The 23,642-nt window shown below is 41.2% G+C and overlaps 1 protein-coding gene across 2 annotated transcripts in view; it reads left to right on the forward strand.

The window, feature by feature from the left end:
- Positions 1–23,642, forward strand: part of LOC128686392 (bifunctional 3'-phosphoadenosine 5'-phosphosulfate synthase) — a 103,433-nt gene that overhangs the window by 54,609 nt on the left and 25,182 nt on the right. For both annotated transcript variants that reach the window (XM_070085865.1, XM_070085866.1), the window contains exons 2-3: positions 14,909–15,029; positions 21,443–21,663. In XM_070085865.1, the coding sequence (XP_069941966.1) occupies positions 14,909–15,029; positions 21,443–21,663 (342 nt within the window). The remainder of the gene's footprint in view (positions 1–14,908; positions 15,030–21,442; positions 21,664–23,642) is intronic.

Consider the following 23,642-nt stretch of genomic DNA (forward strand, 5'->3'; position numbering starts at 1 on the left):
AGCACTAAAATAAATGAAATATTATGAAATATTTCACTGGAGCACGTGAGAGGACCGCCGCTAACTGGTAAACAATGGCACACTGGCTGGGAAGGAAGGCTGAGGCGGGTCGAGGCCCGCTTACCTCGTGCATACGCGTCTGGGACGACGGGTTGAGACGGGTCGATAAACGAATTTCGGTCAATTTCCGAGTCAATATTTTGTCGAAAAAATAGGTTGATTTCCGAAATGGTCGACTTTCAGGCCGGTCGATTATTGAGGGACCACTGTATATCCTTGGAAGAAGGATTGGCTGTTGATGTGGGACAGTACAAGTGGATCTGCTTTGGCTGACACTTCCAGTTTAGAGTTGGTCAACAGGGTGGGGCTGCTGATCACAGGAAAGAACACAAGCTCATCAAGTATGGGGATATGCCCCACCAGTATCACTTCATTTCAATAGGATAAAAGTCCCTAAGCCCCTGAGGAAAGTATGCTCATTGAGACCCCCAAAACCCAAGGGCTGTCTTTTCTCTTGTCCACCGCTTCAATGTGGCGACACAAAGGGCATGCCTTCTGCATATTGGGTTCCTAACTGGTGTTAGAGGAATTCAAGGAGCTCCTCAATTTAAATTAATAACTTCTCTACTTAGCAGTTCTGCATTCATGTAAATTCCACCATAACTGTACTCATTATAATGTAAACACATTTCCATGTATCATTCAGATAAAGATTTTATAAAATATTTATATACAGTAGACAACCACCTTCGTGAAAGAGTGTGGGAGAGGTAGAGTGTGAGCGAGTGTGAATGTGAGTGTGAGTGTGAGTGAGAGTGTACTCACCTATTTGTGGTTGCAGGCAACTCTATGACTGAAGAAATACTTCCTAATATCTCTCTGACTCATTTGTGTCTTCAACTTCCAATTGTGGCCTCTTGTTTCTGTGTCCCCTCCCTGGAACATCCTGTCTTTGTCCACCTTGTCTATTCCACGCAGTATTTTATATGTCGTTATCATGTCTCCCCTGACCCTCCTGTCCTCCAGTGTCGTCAGGCCGATTTCCCTTAATCTTTCTTCATAGGACATTCCCCTTAGCTCTGGAACTAACCTTGTCGCAAACCTTTGTACTTTCTCTAGTTTCTTGACGTGCTTTATCAAGTGCGGGTTCCAAACAGGTGCTGCATACTCCAGTATGGGCCTGACATACACGGTGTACAGTGTCTTGAACGATTCCTTACTAAGGTATCGGAATGCTGTTCTCAGGTTTGCCAGGCGCCCATATGCTGCAGCAGTTATCTGGTTGATGTGTGCTTCCGGAGACATGCTCGGTGTTATACTCACCCCAAGATCTTTCTCCTTGAGTGAGGTTTGCAGTCTTTGGCCACCTAGCCTATACTCGGTCTGTGGTCTTCTGTGCCCTTCCCCTATCTTCATGACTTTGCATTTGGCAGGATTAAATTCGAGAAGCCATTTGCTGGACCAGGTGTCCAGTCTGTCCAGGTCTCTTTGAAGTCCTGCCTGGTCCTCATCAGATTTAATTCTCCTCATTAACTTCACATCATCTGCAAACAGGGACACTTCTGAGTCTAACCCTTCCATCATGTCGTTCACATATACCAAAAATAGCACTGGTCCTAGGACCGACCCCTGTGGGACCCCGCTCGTCACAGGTGCCCACTGTGATACATCATTACGTACCATGACTCGTTGTTGTCTCCCTGTCAGGTATTCTCTGATCCATTGCAGTGCCCTTCCTGTTATATGCGCCTGATGCTCTAGCTTCTGCACTAATCTCTTGTGAGGAACTGTGTCAAAGGCCTTCTTGCAGTCCAAGAAGATGCAATCAACCCACCCCTCTCTCTCGTGTCTTACTTCTGTTATTTTATCATAAAACTCCAGAAGGTTTGTGACACAGGATTTGCCTTCCATGAATCCGTGCTGGTTGGCATTTATACTCTTGTTCCGTTCCAGGTGCTCCACCACTCTCCTCCTGATAATCTTCTCCATAATTTTGCATACTATACACGTCAATGACACAGGTCTATAGTTTAGTGCCTCTTTTCTGTCTCCTTTTTTAAAAATGGGAACTACATTTGCCGTCTTCCATACCTCAGGTAGTTGCCCAGTTTCCAGGGACGTGTTGAAGATTGTGGTAAGTGGCACGCACAACATATCTGCTCCCTCTCTAAGGACCCACGGGGAGATGTTGTCCGGTCCCATTGCCTTTGAGGTATCGATGTCCCTTAGCAGTTTCTTCACCTCCTCCTCATCTGTATGTATGTCGTCCAACACTTGTTGGTGTATTCCTTGCTGGTGTCCCCATCTGGTCTGTCCCCCCAGAGTCCTTCCTGACTCTACTGTAAATACTTCCTTAAATCTCGTGTTGAGCTCCTCACATACCTCTTGATCGTTTCTTGTGAGTTCTCCACCTTCTTTCCTCAGCCTTATCACCTGGTCCTTGACTGTTGTCTTCCTCCTAATGTGGCTATACAGCAGTTTCGGGTCAGATTTGACTTTCGATGCTATGTCGTTTTCATACTGTCGCTGGGCCTCCCTCCTTATCTGTGCATACTCGTTTCTGGCTCTTCTACTAATCTCCTTGTTTTCCTGGGTCCTATGCCTCCTGTACCTTTTCCATTCTCTGTTGCACTTAGTTTTTGCCTCCCTACACCTTCGGGTAAACCAAGGACTCGTTTTGGTCTTCCTATTATTTCTGTTTCCCTTGGGAACAAAACTTTCCTCTGCCTCCTTGCACTTTGTTGCCACATATTCCATCATCTCGTTTACTGATTTTCCTACCATTTCTCTGTCCCACTGAACCTCCTGCAGGAAGTTTCTCATACCTGTGTAGTCCCCCCTTTTATAGTTTGGCCTGACCCCTTCAGTTCCTGTTACCTTCTCCACTTGTAACTCTACTATATAATCAAAACTCAGCACCACATGATCGCTAGCTCCAAGGGGCCTCTCGTAAGTGATGTCCTCAATGTCTTAACTGCTCAGGGTGAACACAAGATCCAGTCTTGCTGGCTCATCCTCCCCTCTCTCTCTGGTTGTGTCCCTGACATGTTGATGCATGAGGTTTTCAAGTACCACATCCATCATCTTGGCTCTCCATGTTTCGGGACCCCCATGTGGCTCCAGGTTTTCCCAGTCGATCTCCCTGTGGTTGAAATCGCCCATTACCAGTAACTTTGCTCTGCTCGAGTGAGCTCTTCTTGCCACCTCAGCCACTGTGTCCACCATCACCCTGTTGTTTTCTTCGTACTCCTCTCTTGGCCTCCTGCAGTTCTGTGGTGGGTTATACATCACTCCAATGACTACTTTATGTTCTCCGGACTGAATTGTACCTACAATGTAGTCTCTTTCTCCAATCATGTCCATGCCTTCCATTTCCTCAAATCCCCATCGGTGTTTTATGAGCAGTGCAACCCCTCCTTCCCCTCTACTCCTTCTATCTTTCCTCAGGATCTGATATCCCATTGGGAAGATTGTGTCTGTTATTGTCTCAGCGAGTTTTGTTTCTGTGACTGCTATGATGTCTGGGGATTTTTCACTGATTCTTTCGTTCCACTCCTCATGTTTATTCGTTATTCCATCCGCGTTTGTGTACCAAACTTTCAGTTTCTTTTCTATCATTGTGGTCATGCAAGAATATTGGGGTTGGGGGAGCGAGAGCCTTGGTGGGGGCCTATATGGGGCTGTGGTGTAGGTGGGGTTTGTGATGATGGGGGTGGGGTCAGAATGCCCATAAGGGACAGCTGTTGGGGTGAGGTTTGTGATATGGGGGTTGGTGGCAGAGGGAACAGTGAGTGGGTTGTAGTATAGGTTGCTCATTTGCCTTGGGAATGTCGTGGTTGGAGTCTTTTGGTGGGAGATTCTGTGGGGTGTGTTTGCCCTTCCTCCTGTGTCTGGGTCCTGCTCATCTTCGTCATTGCCTCTCGTTCCTCCTTACGTCTCTGTACCCTCTCTTTCAGTGTAGTCTTTTCGTCTTGTGTTCTGTCGCGGTCGAGGTATACTCTCCGGTACCCCTGTTTGTCCCTCAGTCTTGCTTTCTCTTGCAGAATCCTGGTTCGAACTGATTCTGTGTGAGAGTGAGTGTGTGTGTGTGTGTGTGTATGTGTGTGTGCGGTGCGTGTGCGCGTGTGAGTGTGCGTGTGAGTGTGCGTGTGTGTGTGCATGTGTGTGTGTGCGTGTGTGTGTGTGCGTGTGTGTGCGTGCGTGTGTGTGCGTGTGTGTGTGTGTGTGTGTGTGTGTGTGTGTGTGTGTGTGTGTGTGTGTGTGTGTGTGTACTCACCTAATTGTACTCACCTAATTGTGGTTGCAGGGGTCAAGACTCAGCTCCTGGCCCCGCCTCTTCACTGATCGCTACTGGATCCTCTCTCTCTCTGCTTCCTGAGCTTTGTCATACCTCTTCTTAAAACTATGTATGGCTCCTGCCTCCACTACTTCACTTGCTAGGCTATTCCACTTGCTGACAACTCTATGACTGAAGAAATACTTCCTAACGTCATTGTGACTCGTCTGAGTCTTCAGCTTCCAGTTGTGACCCCTTGTCCCTGTGTCCCCTCTCTGGAACATCCTATCTCTGTCCACCTTGTCTATTCCCCGCAGTATCTTGTATGTCGTTATCATGTCTCCTTTGACCCTTCTGTCCTCCAGTGTCGTCAGTCCGATTTCCCTTAACCTTTCCTCGTACGACATTCCCTTGAGCTCTGGGACTAGCCTTGTTGCAAACCTTTGTACTTTCTCTAACTTCTTGACGTGCTTGACCAGGTGTGGGTTCCAGACTGGTGCTGCATACTCCAGTATGGGCCTAACATACACAGTGTACAGTGTCTTGAACGATTCCTTATTAACCCTTTGACTGTTTCGGGCCCCTTTCTGAAACTGTCATTCTATGTCGCTCATTTTTTGAAAAAAAAAATTATTTTTTTCTTATGAAATGATAGGGAATCTTTTCCCAATGGTAATGACACCAAAAGTTCGAGATTTGGTCGAAAACTCATGGAATTATGCTCCCGCGAAGTTAGCGGTCTCGGCGACATATGCGTATCGGCGATTTCGCCGACTTTGAGCCCTATTTTCAGCCAATTCCATTGTTCCAGTTGACCAAACTCATAGCTATTTCTTTAGAACTCCATTTTATCTATCAGCTGAGTACAAGAAATCTCCCATGTACTAATTTGGACTACCCAATATGGTGGTCAGAAATTGGCAATTTGGCCAATTTCACGCAAACTAAAAAAGATGCCAATTTCAAAATAGGGTCCAGAATAAACAAGGTAGACATTCATGGCACTAAAATAACATATGCTCTGTTCATTAGTCACATCTCTAGGCCCCTCTTATATTATTATTGCTTTCTATTTTGATTTTTTATTCATACAAAAAAATACAAAATTTACTGTTATACAGACTACTGCATTATTGTAAAAATGGTATAAATAATATCAGTGCACTAGTGAAAGAATATTAGACTCCCCAGTTGACGTGTATTGGACGTGTGGTGTGATTTATTTACTCCTGAACATTGGTAAAAATCGAACATTTCCGCTACTTTGAGCTCAGTTTCAAGGTCGTTTTCATCGTCAAAGTAATGAAAATCATCTCTATTTCTGTAATATGTTTTCCATTTTATCACCTAAGACCATGAAAACGCGAATACAATGATAAATACTATACGAAAATACACCTCAAAGTCGGCGTTTTATTCCAAAAAAACGATCAGTTTTTTTTTTCTCATTACGCAATGTGTGCTGCAGGATTTTTTTTATGTGGTGCACACTGACCACACAGACCCATTCTCTCACATGTGGGCCTAACAGCTTTCTCCCGCTTGATTTGAAGCCGCTAAAATTATTGAGTATATATACGTCAGAAACATTGGCTCGTAAGACGTATTTATACGTCGAAAACAGTCAAAGGGTTAAGGTATTGGAACGCTGTTCTCAGGTTTGCCAGGCGCCCGTATGCTGCAGCAGTTATTTGGTTGATGTGTGCCTCCGGTGATGTGCTCGGTGTTATGGTCACCCCATGGTCTTTCTCCCTGAGTGAGGTCTGTAGTCTTTGTCCACCTAGCCTATACTCTGTCTGCAGTCTTCTTTGCCCCTCCCCTATCTTCATGACTTTGCATTTGGCTGGATTGAATTCGAGAAGCCAGTTACTGGACCACATGTCCAGCCTCTCCAGGTCTCTTTGCAGTCCTGCCTCATCCTCGTCCGATTTAATTCTTCTCATCAACTTCACGTCATCTGCGAACAGGGACACTTCAGAGTCTATTCCTTCCATCATGTCGTTCACATATATCAAAAATAGCACTGGTCCTAGAACTGACCCCTGTGGGACCCCGCTCGTAACAGGCGCCTACTGTAATACCTCTTCACGTACCATGACTCGTTGCTGCCTCCTTATCAGGTATTCCCTTATCCATTGCAGTGCCCTTCCTTTTACGTGTGCCTGATCCTCCAGCTTCTGCACTAATCTCTTGTGGGGAACTGTGTCAAAGGCCTTCCTGCAGTCTAGGAAAACGCAATCTACCCACCCCTCTCTCTCGTGTCTTATTTCTGTTACCTTGTCATAAAACTCCAGGAGGTTTGTGATACAAGATTTGCCTTCCATGAACCCATGCTGGTTTTCATTTATAATCTTGTTCCTTTCCAGGTGTTCGACCACTCTCCTCCTGATAATCTTCTCCATGACTTTGCACACAATACATGTCAGAGACACAGGTCTGTAGTTTAGTGCCTCGTTTCTGTTTCCTTTCTTAAATATGGGGACTACATTAGCTGTCTTCCATTTCTCAGGTAGTTGCCCAGTTTCAAGGGATGTGTTGAAGATTGTGGTTAGAGGCACACACAGCATCTCTGCTCCTTCTCTAAGGACCCATGGGGAGATGTTGTCCGGTCCCATTGCCTTTGAGGTGTCAAGGTCACTTAAGAGCTTCTTCACCTCCTCCTCAGTTGTTCGTATGTCATCCAACACTTGTTGGTATATTCCCTCTTGATGTTCCCTTCTGTGCTGTCTTCCCGCAGCCCTTCCTGTCTCTACTGTAAAAACTTCCTTAAATCTCCTGTTCAGCTCCTCACATTCCTCCTGATCATTTCTTGTGAGTTCTCCACCTTCTGTCCTTAATCTGATCACCTCCAAGTGAGAGAGTAATTGTGGTAGGGGACTTGAATGCTAAAGTAGGAGAAACTTTTAGAGAGGGTGTGGTAGGTAAGTTTGGGGTGCCAGGTGTAAATGATAATGGGAGCCCTTTGATTGAACTTTGTATAGAAAGGGGTTTAGTTATAGGTAATACATATTTTAAGAAAAAGAGGATAAATAAGTATACACGATATGATGTAGGGCGAAATGACAGTAGTTTGTTGGATTATGTATTGGTAGATAAAAGACTGTTGAGTAGACTTCAGGATGTACATGTTTATAGAGGGGCCACAGATATATCAGATCACTTTCTAGTTGTAGCTACACTGAGAGTAAAAGGTAGATGGGATACAAGGAGAATAGAAGCATCAGGGAAGAGAGAGGTGAAGGTTTATAAACTAAAAGAGGAGGCAGTTAGGGTAAGATATAAACAGCTATTGGAGGATAGATGGGCTAATGAGAGCATAGGCAATGGGGTCGAAGAGGTATGGGGTAGGTTTAAAAATGTAGTGTTAGAGTGTTCAGCAGAAGTTTGTGGTTACAGGAAAGTGGGTGCAGGAGGGAAGAGGAGCGATTGGTGGAATGATGATGTAAAGAGAGTAGTAAGGGAGAAAAAGTTAGCATATGAGAAGTTTTTACAAAGTAGAAGTGATGCAAGGAGGGAAGAGTATATGGAGAAAAAGAGAGAGGTTAAGAGAGTGGTGAAGCAATGTAAAAAGAGAGCAAATGAGAGAGTGGGTGAGATGTTATCAACAAATTTTGTTGAAAATAAGAAAAAGTTTTGGAGTGAGATTAACAAGTTAAGAAAGCCTAGAGAACAAATGGATTTGTCAGTTAAAAATAGGAGAGGAGAGTTATTAAATGGAGAGTTAGAGGTATTGGGAAGATGGAAGGAATATTTTGAGGAATTGTTAAATGTTGATGAAGATAGGGAAGCTGTGATTTCGTGTATAGGGCAAGGAGGAATAACATCTTGTAGGAGTGAGGAAGAGCCAGTTGTGAGTGTGGGGGAAGTTCGTGAGGCAGTAGGTAAAATGAAAGGGGGTAAGGCAGCCGGGATTGATGGGATAAAGATAGAAATGTTAAAAGCAGGTGGGGATATAGTTTTGGAGTGGTTGGTGCAATTGTTTAATAAATGTATGGAAGAGGGTAAGGTACCTAGGGATTGGCAGAGAGCATGCATAGTTCCTTTGTATAAAGGCAAAGGGGATAAAAGAGAGTGCAAAAATTATAGGGGGATAAGTCTGTTGAGTGTACCTGGTAAAGTGTATGGTAGAGTTATAATTGAAAGAATTAAGAGTAAGACGGAGAATAGGATAGCAGATGAACAAGGAGGCTTTAGGAAAGGTAGGGGGTGTGTGGACCAGGTGTTTACAGTGAAACATATAAGTGAACAGTATTTAGATAAGGCTAAAGAGGTCTTTGTGGCATTTATGGATTTGGAAAAGGCGTATGACAGGGTGGATAGGGGGGCAATGTGGCAGATGTTGCAAGTGTATGGTGTAGGAGGTAGGTTACTGAAAGCAGTGAAGAGTTTTTACGAGGATAGTGAGGCTCAAGTTAGAGTATGTAGGAAAGAGGGAAATTTTTTCCCAGTAAAAGTAGGCCTTAGACAAGGATGTGTGATGTCACCGTGGTTGTTTAATATATTTATAGATGGGGTTGTAAGAGAAGTAAATGCGAGGGTCTTGGCAAGAGGCGTGGAGTTAAAAGATAAAGAATCACACACAAAGTGGGAGTTGTCACAGCTGCTCTTTGCTGATGACACTGTGCTCTTGGGAGATTCTGAAGAGAAGTTGCAGAGATTGGTGGATGAATTTGGTAGGGTGTGCAAAAGAAGAAAATTAAAGGTGAATACAGGAAAGAGTAAGGTTATGAGGATAACAAAAAGATTAGGTGATGAAAGATTGAATATCAGATTGGAGGGAGAGAGTATGGAGGAGGTGAACGTATTCAGATATTTGGGAGTGGACGTGTCAGCGGATGGGTCTATGAAAGATGAGGTGAATCATAGAATTGATGAGGGAAAAAGAGTGAGTGGTGCACTTAGGAGTCTGTGGAGACAAAGAACTTTGTCCTTGGAGGCAAAGAGGGGAATGTATGAGAGTATAGTTTTACCAACGCTCTTATATGGGTGTGAAGCGTGGGTGATGAATGTTGCAGCGAGGAGAAGGCTGGAGGCAGTGGAGATGTCATGTCTGAGGGCAATGTGTGGTGTGAATATAATGCAGAGAATTCGTAGTTTGGAAGTTAGGAGGAGGTGCGGGATTACCAAAACTGTTGTCCAGAGGGCTGAGGAAGGGTTGTTGAGGTGGTTCGGACATGTAGAGAGAATGGAGCGAAACAGAATGACTTCAAGAGTGTATCAGTCTGTAGTGGAAGGAAGGCGGGGTAGGGGTCGGCCTAGGAAGGGTTGGAGGGAGGGGGTAAAGGAGGTTTTGTGTGCGAGGGGCTTGGACTTCCAGCAGGCATGCTTGAGCGTGTTTGATAGGAGTGAATGGAGACAAATGGTTTTTAATACTTGACGTGCTGTTGGAGTGTGAGCAAAGTAACATTTATGAAGGGATTCAGGGAAACCGGCAGGCCGGACTTGAGTCCTGGAGATGGGAAGTACAGTGCCTGCACTCTGAAGGAGGGGTGTTAATGTTGCAGTTTAAAAACTGTAGTGTAAAGCACCCTTCTGGCAAGACAGTGATGGAGTGAATGATGGTGAAAGTTTTTCTTTTTCGGGCCACCCTCCTGTGATTCATCTGTGTCTTCAGCTTCCAACTGTGTCCCCTTGTTGCTGTGTCCAGTCTCTGGAACATCCTGTCTTTGTCCACCTTGTCAATTCCTCTCAGTATTTTGTAAGTCATTATCATGTCCCCCTATCTCTCCTGTCCTCCAGTGTTGTCAGGTTGATTTCCCTTAACCTCTCCCCGTAGGACATACCTCTTAGCTCTGGGACTAGTCTTGTTGCAAACCTTTGCACTTTCTCTAGTTTCCTTACATGCTTGGCTAGGTGTGGGTTCTAAACTGTCCAGTTCCATCCAGTTCCTGGGTCCCACGTAGTTGAAGATGCTTGATACTTCTCTGTAATTTTTCCACTAACTTCCTGTAGGCACTGTAGTCACAAGCTCATCTAATTTTTTCACTCGCTCACTGTATTTACTGACACATCTATACATATCTCTTACCTCCCTGGTCTTGAGTCGCACTTATTCTTCAAATACCCCACTGCGTTATGTGTGGCAACACTATTTAGGCCTGACACAGCTGTTCACCTTCCTTGCTCCCGGCCCCACTTAGCACTATTTACTATGTTTTCTTTTCTGTGATCACTTATATTTCCTTTTTTGGGGGTTTAAGTAATTATATGCACTCTTATGCGTGCACACGCCTATATCCCACACTCTATTCCTTATGGTACAGTCAGAAATTACTGCCAAAACACGAGCTCAGACTGCGTGACTCCTCCACGTGTGTGTGTGCGCGTGTGTGTGTGTGTGGGAGAGGGGAGAGAGTGGGACAGTGTGTGTGGGAGGGGGGGAGTGAGTGGGACAGTGTGTGTAGGAGAGAGTACTCACCTAGTTGTAGTTGCAGGGGTCTAGTCACAGCTCCTGGCCCCGCCTCTTCACTGGCTTCTACTAGGTCACTCTTCCTACTCCATGAGCTTTATCATACCTCGTCTTAAAGCTATGTATGGATCCTGCCTCCACTATATCACTTCCCAGACTATTCCACTTCCTGACAACTCTTGGACTGAGGAAATACTTCCTAATGTCCCTGTAATTCATCTAAGTCTTCAGCTTCCAACTGTGACTCCTTGTTGCTGTGTCCCATCTCTGGAACATCCTGTCTCTGTCCAACTTATCGATTCCTCTTAGTATTTTATGTCGTTATCATATCCCCCCTATCTCTCCTGTCTTCCAGTGTTGTAAGGTCGATTTCCCTTAACCTCTCCTCATAGGACATGCCCCTTAGCTCCAGGACTAGTCTTATTGCAAACCTTTGCACTTTCTCTAATTCCGTTACGTGCGTGGCTAGGTATGGATTCCAAACTGGTGCTGCATACCCCAATATAGGCCTAACATACACAGTGTACAGGGTCCTGAACGATTTCTTATTGAGATGTCGGAATGCTGTCCTTAGGTTTGCTAGTTGCCTGTATGCTGCAGCAGCTATTTGGTTGATGTGTACCTCAGGAAATGTGCCCGGTGTTATACTCGACCCAAGATCCTTTTCCTTGAGTTAGGTTAACCCTTTGACTGTTTACGCCGTATATATACGTCTTACGCGCCACTGTTTCTGACGTATTTATACGCATAAATTCTAGCGGCTTCAAATCAAGCAGGAGAAAGCTGGTAGGCCCACATGTGAGAGAATGGGTCTCCATGGTCAGTGTGCACCATATAAAAAAAATCGGGGAGCCAGTGGTGCATTGTGGGAATGCCATTTCAGTTGTCCTTTTTCAGCATGCTTAGCGGTAAGAAATATGTGACTCCCCAGCAAATCTGGGACTCTTCTCTTCCCAAGTGATGCTCTAACACAGATGGAAGTGTCAGTGAAGATCAATTTCATGATTTCGAGGAGTTTGAGTCCAAAAGCAATGGAGAAGGAGGAGGAGGAGGAAGAAGAGGAGGAGGAGGAGAGGAGGAGGAAGGAGGAGGAGGAGAGAGGAGAAGAGGAAGAAGAGGAGGAAGAGGAGGAGGAGGAGGAAGAGGAAGAGGAGGAAGAGGAAGAGGAGGAGGAGGAAGAGGAATAGGAGGAGAAGAGGAGGAAGAGGAGGAGGAGGAGGAAGAGGAAGAGGAGGAGGAGGAGGAAGAGGAAGAAGAAGATGTAATAATATTGTTCCCTTGAAGCAAGAAAAAAAAATCCACCCCATGACAGTGACAAGATAAGGGGAGATAACATCTGATAAGAGCTGACGTTTGATGAGCGTAAACGAGGGTGGGGGAGGGTGCAGCTGATAAGAAAAGATTAGATGACCATTGCCCTCCCTTTGTTTTTGCTGGTACACAAACATTTCTGTCTGTCTATTTGTCTGTCTGCCAACCTCCCTGTCTATCCTTCTAGCTCTCTGTCTCAGAGAGAGCCACAAGACTGTGTCATCATCACGTTTACTCACATCTTCAAGCAGAGTATAGCACTTTGTCTGGATTTTTTGGGTTATCCTAGGTAATTTACACTATGTATACTTGTATTTATGTGTACCTGTGAGACAGAGATAGACAGACAGATAGAAAGAGAGAGACAGATTGAAAGAGATAGAATGAGGGAGAAAGATAATTAGATAGAATGGAGGGGAAGCAGCATCCGACCCCATTGCTTTGACAGGCGGTAGCAGGAGTGAGTAATGAGATAATATGTCATTTTGACAGCTGCTGACTCCTGACTCAAAACAATTATAAGCCACACACTCACACACAAGACAAGCTTGTTGAATGAAAATAATAGCAGTTATATGAAAGTATCTAGTGACTATATATGTGTATATATATTATAGAAACCAGAAGGAAGGAAGAATGGAAGGCAGGAATGAAGGAAGGACGAGATGAAGGAAAAAAGTAAGGAAAAAAGAATGTAGGAAAGACAGGAAAGGAATGTAGGTAGGAAGGAAGGAAGGTAGGAAAGGAATGCAGGAAGGTAGGTAGGGAAGGTTTGCAGGAAGGTAGGAAAGGAATGCAGGAAGGTAGGAAAGGAATGCAGGAAAGTAGGAAGGAAGGTAGGAAACGAATGCAGGAAGGAAGGAATGATGACACACGACCATTTACCTAGGATAACTACATAACACAACTGCCTGCTAATACTTTGAAGAAAACTGCTCAGACGAGGTGTTTTGTCTTTGCACATAAAAAAAAAAAAATCCACAAAAATGCACACACACTGGTTTTATGTGTGAGAAGTGTAAAACACCATTGTGTATGAAAACATGTTTCAAAGAGTTCCACAAGCTGCAGAACTTCTAGGAATATGTTCGGTGACTGTACATTGGTATATATATTATAGAACAATAGTAATAAACATTTTTTTTGTATTGTTTGTTTTTGTAAACAAGTTTTGTAAACAATATATTGATAATTATGTTTGTGTGCTTATTGTGTTGTATACAACGAGTGTATATATGTACATTGCACCTTACTTTGGTCTCACAGGCCACATAAATTATGTGAAAAAATAAAATAGTGAAAAAAACAACAAACCTTCAATTACAAGTAAACCAAAGTTTACCGGGTGAGCGGCAGTCGCCGCTGTTGCCATACACGGCTCATTTTCTGCAAACTTCACACCTCGGTAAGTACTGATGGCAAAAAAAATTTTTTTGGACTAAAACACTCAGAAAAATAATCTTAACATTTTCATAAGAAAAAAATATTTTTTTTCGAATATTTTGTGACATAGAATGACAGTTTCAGAAAGGGGCCTGCGACAGGGTTAAAGCTATGTATGGATCCTGCCTCCACAACATCGCTTCCCAAACTATTCCACTTCTTGACTACTATGTGGCTGAAGAAATAGTTCCTAACATCCCTGTGATTCATCTGTGTCTTCAACTTACAGCTGTGTCCCCTTGTTGCTGTGTCCCATCTCTGGAATGTGTGTGTGTGGGGGGGGGAGAGAGAGAGAGTGGAAAATTGCAAGAAGATATGAGCAGTGTTTTCCAGTGGGCAGTGGAGAATAACATGACATTCAATGGTGATATGTTCCAGCTGCTTAGGTATGGAAAGAATAAGAACTCAAAAGGACACTGTATACAAAACTCAAGAGGATCATCAAATAAAATTAAAGGAACACATGAAAGACTTGGGAAAAATTATATCAACTGATCTTTCCTTTAAAGAACACAACAAGACCAAGGTCGTGACAGCCAGGAGGATACTGGGATGGATGATGAGAACTTTCAAAACAAGGGAAATACTAATGCCATTGGGGACACTATAAAATGCTTGTGTTCCCTCCTTTGGAATATTGCTCAGTATTGATGGCCCTGTTCAGGGCTGGAGAAATATCAGCTGGGACAGATACAGAGATTGTTTACAGCCCGCATAGAGCTGATAAAGTATTTAAATGATGGGAATGCTTCACTGGAGTGGAGGAGAAACATTCATGATAATATACCTGGAATGTACTTGAGGGCCTTGTCTCAAATCTGCAAACTGCCATAACATGCTGGAGTTAGAGTTATTGGAGGGAGTGTAAAATAAAGCCAGTGAAAAGCAGAGGTACATTGGAGACAATAAGGAAACACTGCATCAGTGTCTATGGTCCCAGATTATTCAACATCTTACCAGAGATATTGGAAACACTGCTGGGACAAGTGTAGAAATCTTCAAGAAGTGACTGAACAAGTATCTTTACCAGGTGCTAGATCAGTCAGGCTGTGATGGATATGTAGGTCAGCAGGCTGCCAGGCAAACACCAGACAAGCATTTCCAAAGTCCGAGCTCTGGGAGTAGAAAAATTCTTGGAACTCAGCAGGTTTATCCCAATATAATTCTTACATTCTCTTCTTTTTTCCTTATATAAGGGAACTGTGCATGCTCTCTCTGCCCAGTCCATAGGTGCCTTCCCTTCTTTCATGCATAGGAAGGTATTGAAGGATGTATTATTATTGTTGTTGTTATTGTATGTACATATATTAATGTTATACAGTAGTAGTAGCAATAGTACATAGTAATATTGTGAACTCTACATTAATACTTTTCTGATATCTTTTCTTTGGAGAATTACTGTATTGTCCAAAGAATTACTGTACCTGTAAGTGAAAGAAATGTCATCTAATTTATTGTAGTGTTTGCAGAAAGCTACCAATGTCACCTTTCAAATCAACCACGTAACCAGAAACAAACGTGGTCAGGTTCTTGGACAGCGTGTAGGTTTCCGAGGATGTACTGTTTGGTTTACTGGTTTGTCTGGAGCAGGTGAGTTGCAATATTGTGCTCTTATTTTGTGTCAGTGATCTAGGTTATCTTTCTATTAATTTTTTGTTACCACTTCATTTATAGTACAGTTGCATATTTGAATAGAGTACAGCCTCTCCTCACTTAGCGACTTACACCTACCATCTGACTTATGACCTGCTCGACATACGTCCGCTCAACTTATGACCGTGCATCTGGCAGCTGGGCAGGGCCGGCTGATGCACACTGCTGTACAATATTTGACGATACTCGCGGCGGCAATGCTTCATGCAGGCAGCATCAGTTTGAGTAACCCTGCCCTATCAGCAGCATCATACTGTATTAACTGTACTAACTGGATAGTAAATTTCACAATGGCCCCTAAGATGAAGTCTGAATCTTGCACTGGAGATTGTGGCAAGAAAGGATCTTACTCTCAAACTCTCTTATTTGTTTTCACTGTTGCACATAAGCCTGTCTGTATCTGTCTGCCTGTATATCTGTGTCTATCTGTATCTCTGTGTGTCTATCTTTCTGTCTACCTGTGTGTGTCTTTCTGTCTGCCTGTGTGTCTGTCTTTCTGTCTACCTGTGTGTCTGTCTTTATGTCTACCTGTGTGTCTGTCTTTATGTCTACCTGTGTCTGTCTACCTGAGTGTCTTTCTGTCTACCTTTGTGTCTGTCTTTCTGTCTACCCATGTGTCTGTCTTTATGCCTACCTGTGTCTGCCTTTGTCTACTTGTGTGTGTCTTTCTGTCTACCTGTGTGTGTCTTTCTGTCTGCTTGTCTGTCTCAGAGCCACTCATTAAGAGTGTAATTGGTCTTGAAGACACCGTATTAATAATGATAATAACACAATAATAATCACTGAGGCGCATTAAATGTGTATAAAACGTTAATATAGACATTTTTCTTAATCCATCTGTTTTTTTTTTTCAAAATTATATAATAAACATGCTACATAGCATATAAACATTAACAAATATGAGATGTTTTTCTGGTCAGCTTGACAGAGTGAACAGAAACCAATCGTGTCCGAGGTGGTAACAACAATATTTGTTTACATAACTCGCAAACTTTCTACACTCTCATTCTCTCTCTCATTTATTCATTTAATCTTGTTTACTCACCTCTCACTCTACATTAAGACTACAGATATTTTAAGGTAAGTAATGAGTGGACACGATTATTATATTATAGTTTAATAATAATAATATTATTAATATTAGTACATATGTATTATTGTAATAATAATAATTATTATTATTAATTTAGGGCACTGGAGCACAGATCCACTGTATAGCACTTTGTCTGGATTTTTTGGGTTATCCTAGGTAATTTATACTATGTATGATTACTTTTGTGTACCTGAGAGAGAGAGAGAGAGATACAGAGAGAGAGACAGCCACATTCAGTCAGCCAGTCAGCCAACCACCTGGCCACCCACCCGGCCACCCAGCCAGCCGGATACGTATTACACATGTTCCAGAGTTGTTTCTCTTTACTTAGGGTATAGGTTATACTACATTCTGGCACGATGACACTACCAGTGGTATTCTCCCATTCCACTGTGTCGACAACACATACAGATAACAGTAACATATGATACTGTATGCGATGTAAAATTTACAATAAAGTTCACTACCATGTATACATTATATACAGTACATAAATAATTAAAATATAACAATAGAAGTAAATTATGGTAAAAAGAATGAAATAATGATTGTACATTACATTACAGAACTATGTAGGTGGTTTATATAGGAAAGGTTTGACATTATGCCCTACCCAGTATGTCGGCAATTTTCGAAGGTTCGACTTACATCCATTTTGACTTAGGACTGGTTGGTCGGAACCAAGCTTGGTCATAAGTGGGATGGTACCTGTACCCGTTTACCAACGACTCGGACTTACGAGAGGCTCTGACCAGTATGCTAAATAATGTATATTAGAGCAGATTTCCTCTATTCTTTTTATTACAATATGCAGTACATTACTGCATAAACATTTAAAAATATACTAAAAATGTTATAAATGGTTCAAAAGGGACATTAACCCTTTTGCTGTTGAGATTCCTGTTCACACACAAACTTGCTCTCATTGTCAAAGAATTTTCAAAAAAAAAAAAAAATAATAATTTTCTTATGAAATGATAGAGAATAATTTTCCCATGGTAATGAAACCAAAAGTACAAAATTTGATGGAAAGCTTATGGAATTATGCTCTCGCGAAGTTAGCAGTCTTGGCGATATTCACACATCAGCGATTTTGCCCACTTTGAGCCCTATTTTTCAGCCAATTCCAGTGTTCCTGTCAACCAAACTCATAGCTATTTTGCTAGAACTCCTTTTGTTCTGTCGATTGAGTACAAGAAACCACCCATTTACCGATTTCAACTACTCAAGAAAGTGATCAGAAATTGGTAATTTGGCCAATTTCACACAAATTAAAAAATATGCCAATTTCAAAATAGGGTCCAGAATTAACAATGCAAACATTCCTAGCACTAAAATAAAAAAAATTCTGTTCATTAGTTATGTCTCCATGCCCCTCTTATATTACGTATGCTTTCTATTTTGAATTTTTATCCACACAAAAAATAGAAGATTTACTGTTATGCAGACTACTGCATTATTGTAAAAATGGTATAAATAATATCAGTGCATTTGTGAAAGCATATTAGACCCATCAGTTGACATGTATTGGACATGTTCCGTGATTTGTTTGCTCTTGAACATCGGCAAAAATCAAACATTTCTGCTACTTTGAGCTCATTTTCAAGGTATTTTTAGTCTGTAAACCATCCAAAATCTTCTCTATTCCTGTAATCTATCTACTATCAAATGAGACTAAGAAAATGAAAATACAACCTTAAAAACCACATGAAAATACACCGCAAAGTCGCTGTTTTAAATCAGACATGGTCGGAATTTTTTTTTCTCATTATGCACTGAACGCTGCAGGATTCTTTTTATACAGTGCACACTGACCACTCAGACCCATTCTCTCATTTGTAGGCCTACCAAGATTGGAAGCTGCTAGAATTATGTAGTACTATTACAGGGCCAACGCTGGCTTGCAAGCCGTAATATTACAGGACTGACTGTGAAAGAGTTAAAACAACATCAAAGATGGTTGACACAAACCCACTACCATTATAGTATGCTCCTTGCTTAGTGATGAATTTGTTTACCAACATTGTCTAAGGAATGGAACTCGGTCATTAAGTGAGGAGAGGCTGTATAGACAACAAGTCATGTATATTGTGCAAGTTAGATACATGTTACAATATATTAAATTTCATTAAAAAAATTTTTTTTATTTTTTCCAAAAAACCATACATTAGTTGCAAAACTAGGTAACATATTATAAAGTGTGTGAAGAGCCCCTAGGTATGCAGAGCATATCAGGCAGACTTAAAAATGGAAATTAAAACTAGAGCACTTGATATTTACAGGCAAGGTTTAGACTGTTTGAATGCTGAGCTTTATATTTTTTTAATATGAAGAAACAGTAATGCAGAACCTAAATAATTCTTTTGATTATACATGTACAGTAATATTTATTGGCTGCAGAACTATAGTGGTTACAATAAATGTTTTGGGTATTTTTATTTAACCCTTTGAGGGTCCAGATCCCCAATCTGAAAATTCCCCGCAGGGTCCAAGAATTTAAAAAAAAAAAATTCTTATTTTATCTTATGAAATGGTAGAGAATCTTTTTCTGAGGTAATAAAAGAAAAAGTACGAAATTTGATAAAAAATTGATGAAATTATGCTCTTCACACCACAAAATAGAAGATTTACTGTTATGCAATATTGTAATAATTGTATAAATAATATCAGCGTATTCGTGAACACACATTAGACCCACAAGCTGACGTGTATTGGATGCGTGATGTGATTTGTTTACTCTCGAACATCGGCAAAAATCAAACGTTTCCACCACTATGAGTTCAATTTCAAGCTATTTTCAGTACTAAAACCAATCAAAATCATCTCTATTTCTGTAACATATTCTCCATTCTATCAAATGAGACCAAGAAACTGCAAATACAACCATAAAATCCATACAAAAATAGATACACCACAAATTTGCTGTTTTAATCCAAAAACACAATTGCAGTTTTTTTCTTATTATGCACTGCAGGATTTGTTTTATATGGTGCACACTTACCACATAGATCCATTCTCTCATCTAGGCCCAAATTTACTGCTCACAGCTTATCTGAGTGAGCTGAGCTCATGACGTAGTACGGCGGCTTGGACCCTGGCTTCAATGCCTTAGAACTTCGGGATGGACCCTCCAAGGGTTAAGAAGTGGTTTTTAACAATATTTGTAAAGCAGTTGCCAGACAGACAGTTTTTTGTATCATTAGGTAGAGAGGTCCATATTGTTTTGGCCTTTTATTTGCATGGAGAAAGTACAGAAAAACTTCACAGCTCATATAAATTCAATCAAGAACCTAAATTATTAGGAATTCCTGGAGTCCCTTAAACTTAACTCCTCTGAACATAGGCAAGAAAGATGAATCATAATTTACACCTGGAAAATTTTTAGAGGGACTGGTCCCAAATCTGCACACAGAAATTACGCCCTTCAAAAGCAAGTGGCTTGGCACATATTGCGAAATATTCTCATGGAAAAGTAGGGGTGCCATAAGTAAACTAAGAGATAATGCAGTGATTATAAAGGGACGAAGACTTCAACACCCTTCCTTCATTCATAAGCGAAATTACTAGCAGGCCCCTAGCTGTTATTTAGTTAGTTTCTAATTAGCCAGGCTGTGGTGCATACATTAGACTGCATGCAACTGGTTGATAAGCCATCCACTGGGAGGCTTGGTCTGGGACTGGGCCATCCGGGTGTTTACCCCTGAAACCCTCTCCATGTAAACTCTGCAACTCGTATATCTGACATGAGTTCAAATCCCTCAGAATTTAAAAAGGAAATAGATGTGCCCACACGTGCAACACCTGGGCCTGATTCTTGGAACTGTTTATAAAGAAGTGTAGAATACCATTTGCAAGAACACTCGGTATGCTTTGGAAATCCCAGCGGCTTTAAAAAAGTGCAAACATAGCTCCTCTGCATGCAGGAGTAGAACTAGCAAAACACTGCAAACCAGTAACACTAACGTTAAACATTGTAAAAAATTTTGAAAGCATGGCGAGATGCCAAATTGTAAATTTTATGATTAAGTTTGGTCTATACAACCCAAGTCAACATGAATTTAGAGCAGGAAGATCATGTGGGTTACAACTACTATGTCATTATGATAAAATTAAGAAGGCTTTGGGGAAAAAAATCAAAATGTAGATGTAGTCTATGTAGACTTCACTAAAGCATCTGGCAAAAGCAATTATGGATTGACAGCCTATAATATAAGGGCAATATGTATAACAGGAAAAGAATAAAAATATATATTCAGTTTTCTTGTGAAAAGAACATAGAGTAGTAGTAGTAGTAAACAAAGAATAAGCTAGCCTTAGCAAAGTAAAAAGCATTCAATACCTGAAGGTTTGAACCTGGCGACTTGACTGTTTCTCGTCCCCTTTTTTTTATACACTCTGTCTCGATTAAGGTAGGGTGACCCTACAAAAAAGAACACTTTCACTGTCGTTCTTCAATTACTATCCTGCCAGAAGGGCACTGGCATCAGAGTTCAGGATTCCAGTCTGGCTAACTATTTACCCAAATTCCTTCATAAATGTTACCTTGCTCACACTCCAACAGCATGTCAATCATAAAAACCAGTTGCCTCCACTCTTATCTGACAAGCTCACACAGGCTTGTTGTATTGTCCAAGTCCCTAGCACTCGGTACCTCCTGTACCCCTACCCTCCAACCTTTTCTTGGACAATCCCCAATATATATACCCTCCTAGTTATCCTATTTTGCTCCAACCTCTCTATATGCCCAAACTGCCCTTTGAATAATACATTTGGTAACCTCACACCTAATCTTCAAGCTATAAATTCTCTGTACAATATTCACACAAAACATTGCTCTTAATGTGATATTTCTGCTGCCTCCAGCCTCCTCTTCACTTTAACATTTGAGCCAATGTTGGTATCACTGTACAGTAGTACCTTGGGATACGAATTTTTTTCATTCCAGAAGACTGTTCGAGTGCTGATACTGAATGAGTTTGTTCCCAAAAGGAATAATGTAAATCAGATTAATCCGTTTCAGACCTCCAAAAATACACTTACAAAAGCACTTTCATAAATGTTCGAGTTTTGAGCTGTTCATATTCTGAGGTACCACTGTACTTGAGTACATTCCCCTTTTTTTCCTCCATGGATAAGGTTCTTTTGTCTCCACATATCCCTTAGTGCCTTGCCCACTTTTTTTTTTCCCTTATCACTTGTATAGTAATATTATGTAATATTGTAGTGAAATTATGCTTATTTATATTTATTTTTGCAGGCAAAACCACAATAAGTTTTGCTCTGGAGGAGTACCTGGTCTCACGTGGTATCCCTGCCTACTGTCTTGATGGTGACAACATGCGTCATGGACTCAATAAGAATCTCGGTTTCTCGGATGAAGATCGCGAGGAAAACATTAGACGTGTGTCAGAAGTAGCTAAGCTTTTTGCAGATTCTGGTGTGGTAGCTCTCTGCTCATTTGTCTCTCCTTTTTCGAAGGTTAGCATTAATTATTCAGCAAATTCTTCAGCTTTAATATTGTACACAATTTCTACATGTTTACATGGCTTTCCAGTAAAGCAATTAGCATGTGTTGTGAGAAGAATAAGAAAAGACTACAAAAATTGTGGTTATCTATCAATCAATATCTCATTCTTTATTAACTCTGGGAAATCCCATCCATTGAAGCAACCTTAGCAGAAATTCCTCCAGGTAGCCTTATCTAAATATTGTGTTATATTCATTATCCTCTCATTCATAATACAATATTCCCAAAATCATGAATCATTTTAATCAGTATGCTAATTCACTGTCATTCATCTGCTTATTTGTACAATATTACCAATGGCATGATTACTGATCATGTATTAATGTGCTAATGCTCTGAAGACAGGGATACATGTCATTATCCTTCAAATAAAGGAGGGGGGGAAGAGGGGGTTGCTTCATGGCTTTCATGACATAATATAGGTTTAGATGTTTGAATACTCTTAAAAATAGGATTGAAGTTATGACCAAAACTGATGTACTGTACTGAATATTTATTTTTGTGGTATCCATCTTGGATTTCTGGAAATTCTACAAAATTCTCAATGCTGCCATGGTTGCCTTTATTGGCTTCTGTATCATAAATCCCTAAGGATAAGTCTGCAAAAAAAATTGGGACTACCAACCATCACAGGCTTACAATATTTGAAATAGGTACTGCCAGACAGATTGTGTAATATGAAGAAGAGATCACAGCAATACACTACAAGAGAAGTGCTGACAAAAGAATATTGGAATGTTTTATACAAACAGAGTTGCAGAACAGTGCAGTGTCTTACAAAATATAGTAAGTGCTGTACTGCAACTACTGGAAATTTAAAAAAAAAAATTATGGTAGACTATTTAGCAAAGACAGTGCACTATGAGCAATGGGATTGTAGGCATTGCTATATTAATAATGAATGTAATGAAGGACTAAGTCAAGAACTTTCTAATACAGCCTGAGCTAGACCTGAATAACTCAGGATGTGTTCAAGTCTTAATTTAAGAAACTTGTAAGATATCTATCTCCTGAGCCAATTCTTTAATATTTTTGTTCTTACTGAACTTTAGTCAGGAAAAGAGATGATATATTTGCAGTGAATACCTGAAGGCTGATAGTTACAGTGGACCCCCAGTTCGCTATACTAATCCGTTCCTGAGAGCTCATCGTAAACCAAAAATATCGGAAAGCGAATCAATTTTCCCCATAAGAAATAATGGAAATCAAATTAATCCATGCAAGACACCCAAAAGTATGAAAAAAAAAAAACTTTTACCACATGAAATATTAAGTTTAATGCAATAGAATAGTAATTACAATAACAACAATAACAATAAATAACAATAAATAACGAAAGAATAATTGACACTTACCTTTAATGAAGATCTGGTGATGATTGATGGGATGGGAGGAGGGGAGAGTGTGGATGGTGTTAGCATTTAGAAGGGGAATCCCCCTCCATTAGGACTTGAGGTAGCAAGTCCTTTTCCGGGGTTACTTCCCTTCTTCTTTTAATGCCACTAGGACCAGGTTGAGAGTCACTGGACCTCTGTCGCACAACATATCTGTCCATAGAGGCCTGACCATGCCTAACACACTATGTATACCACTATGATTCTTAAATCTTTCAAACCAACCTTTGCTGGCCTTATATTCACTCACATCACCACTAGTTGCAGGCAATTTTTTTACCAAATCGTCATGCAACTGCCTAGCCTTTTCACAAATGATTGCTTGAGAGATGCTATCTCCTGCTATCTGTTTTTCATTTATCCACACCAATAACAGTCTCTCAACATTTTCTAACACTTGCGGTCGCTGTTTCGTAATCACAGTTGCACCTTTTGCAAGAACAGCTTCCTTGATTGCCGTTTTCTTGCTCACTATAGTAGAGATGGTTGATTGGGGTTTACTATACAACCTGACCAGCTCCGACACACGCACTCCA

This window comes from Cherax quadricarinatus, chromosome 17 (genome assembly GCF_038502225.1).
Source record: "Cherax quadricarinatus isolate ZL_2023a chromosome 17, ASM3850222v1, whole genome shotgun sequence".
NCBI classification, from domain to species: Eukaryota; Metazoa; Arthropoda; class Malacostraca; order Decapoda; family Parastacidae; genus Cherax; species Cherax quadricarinatus.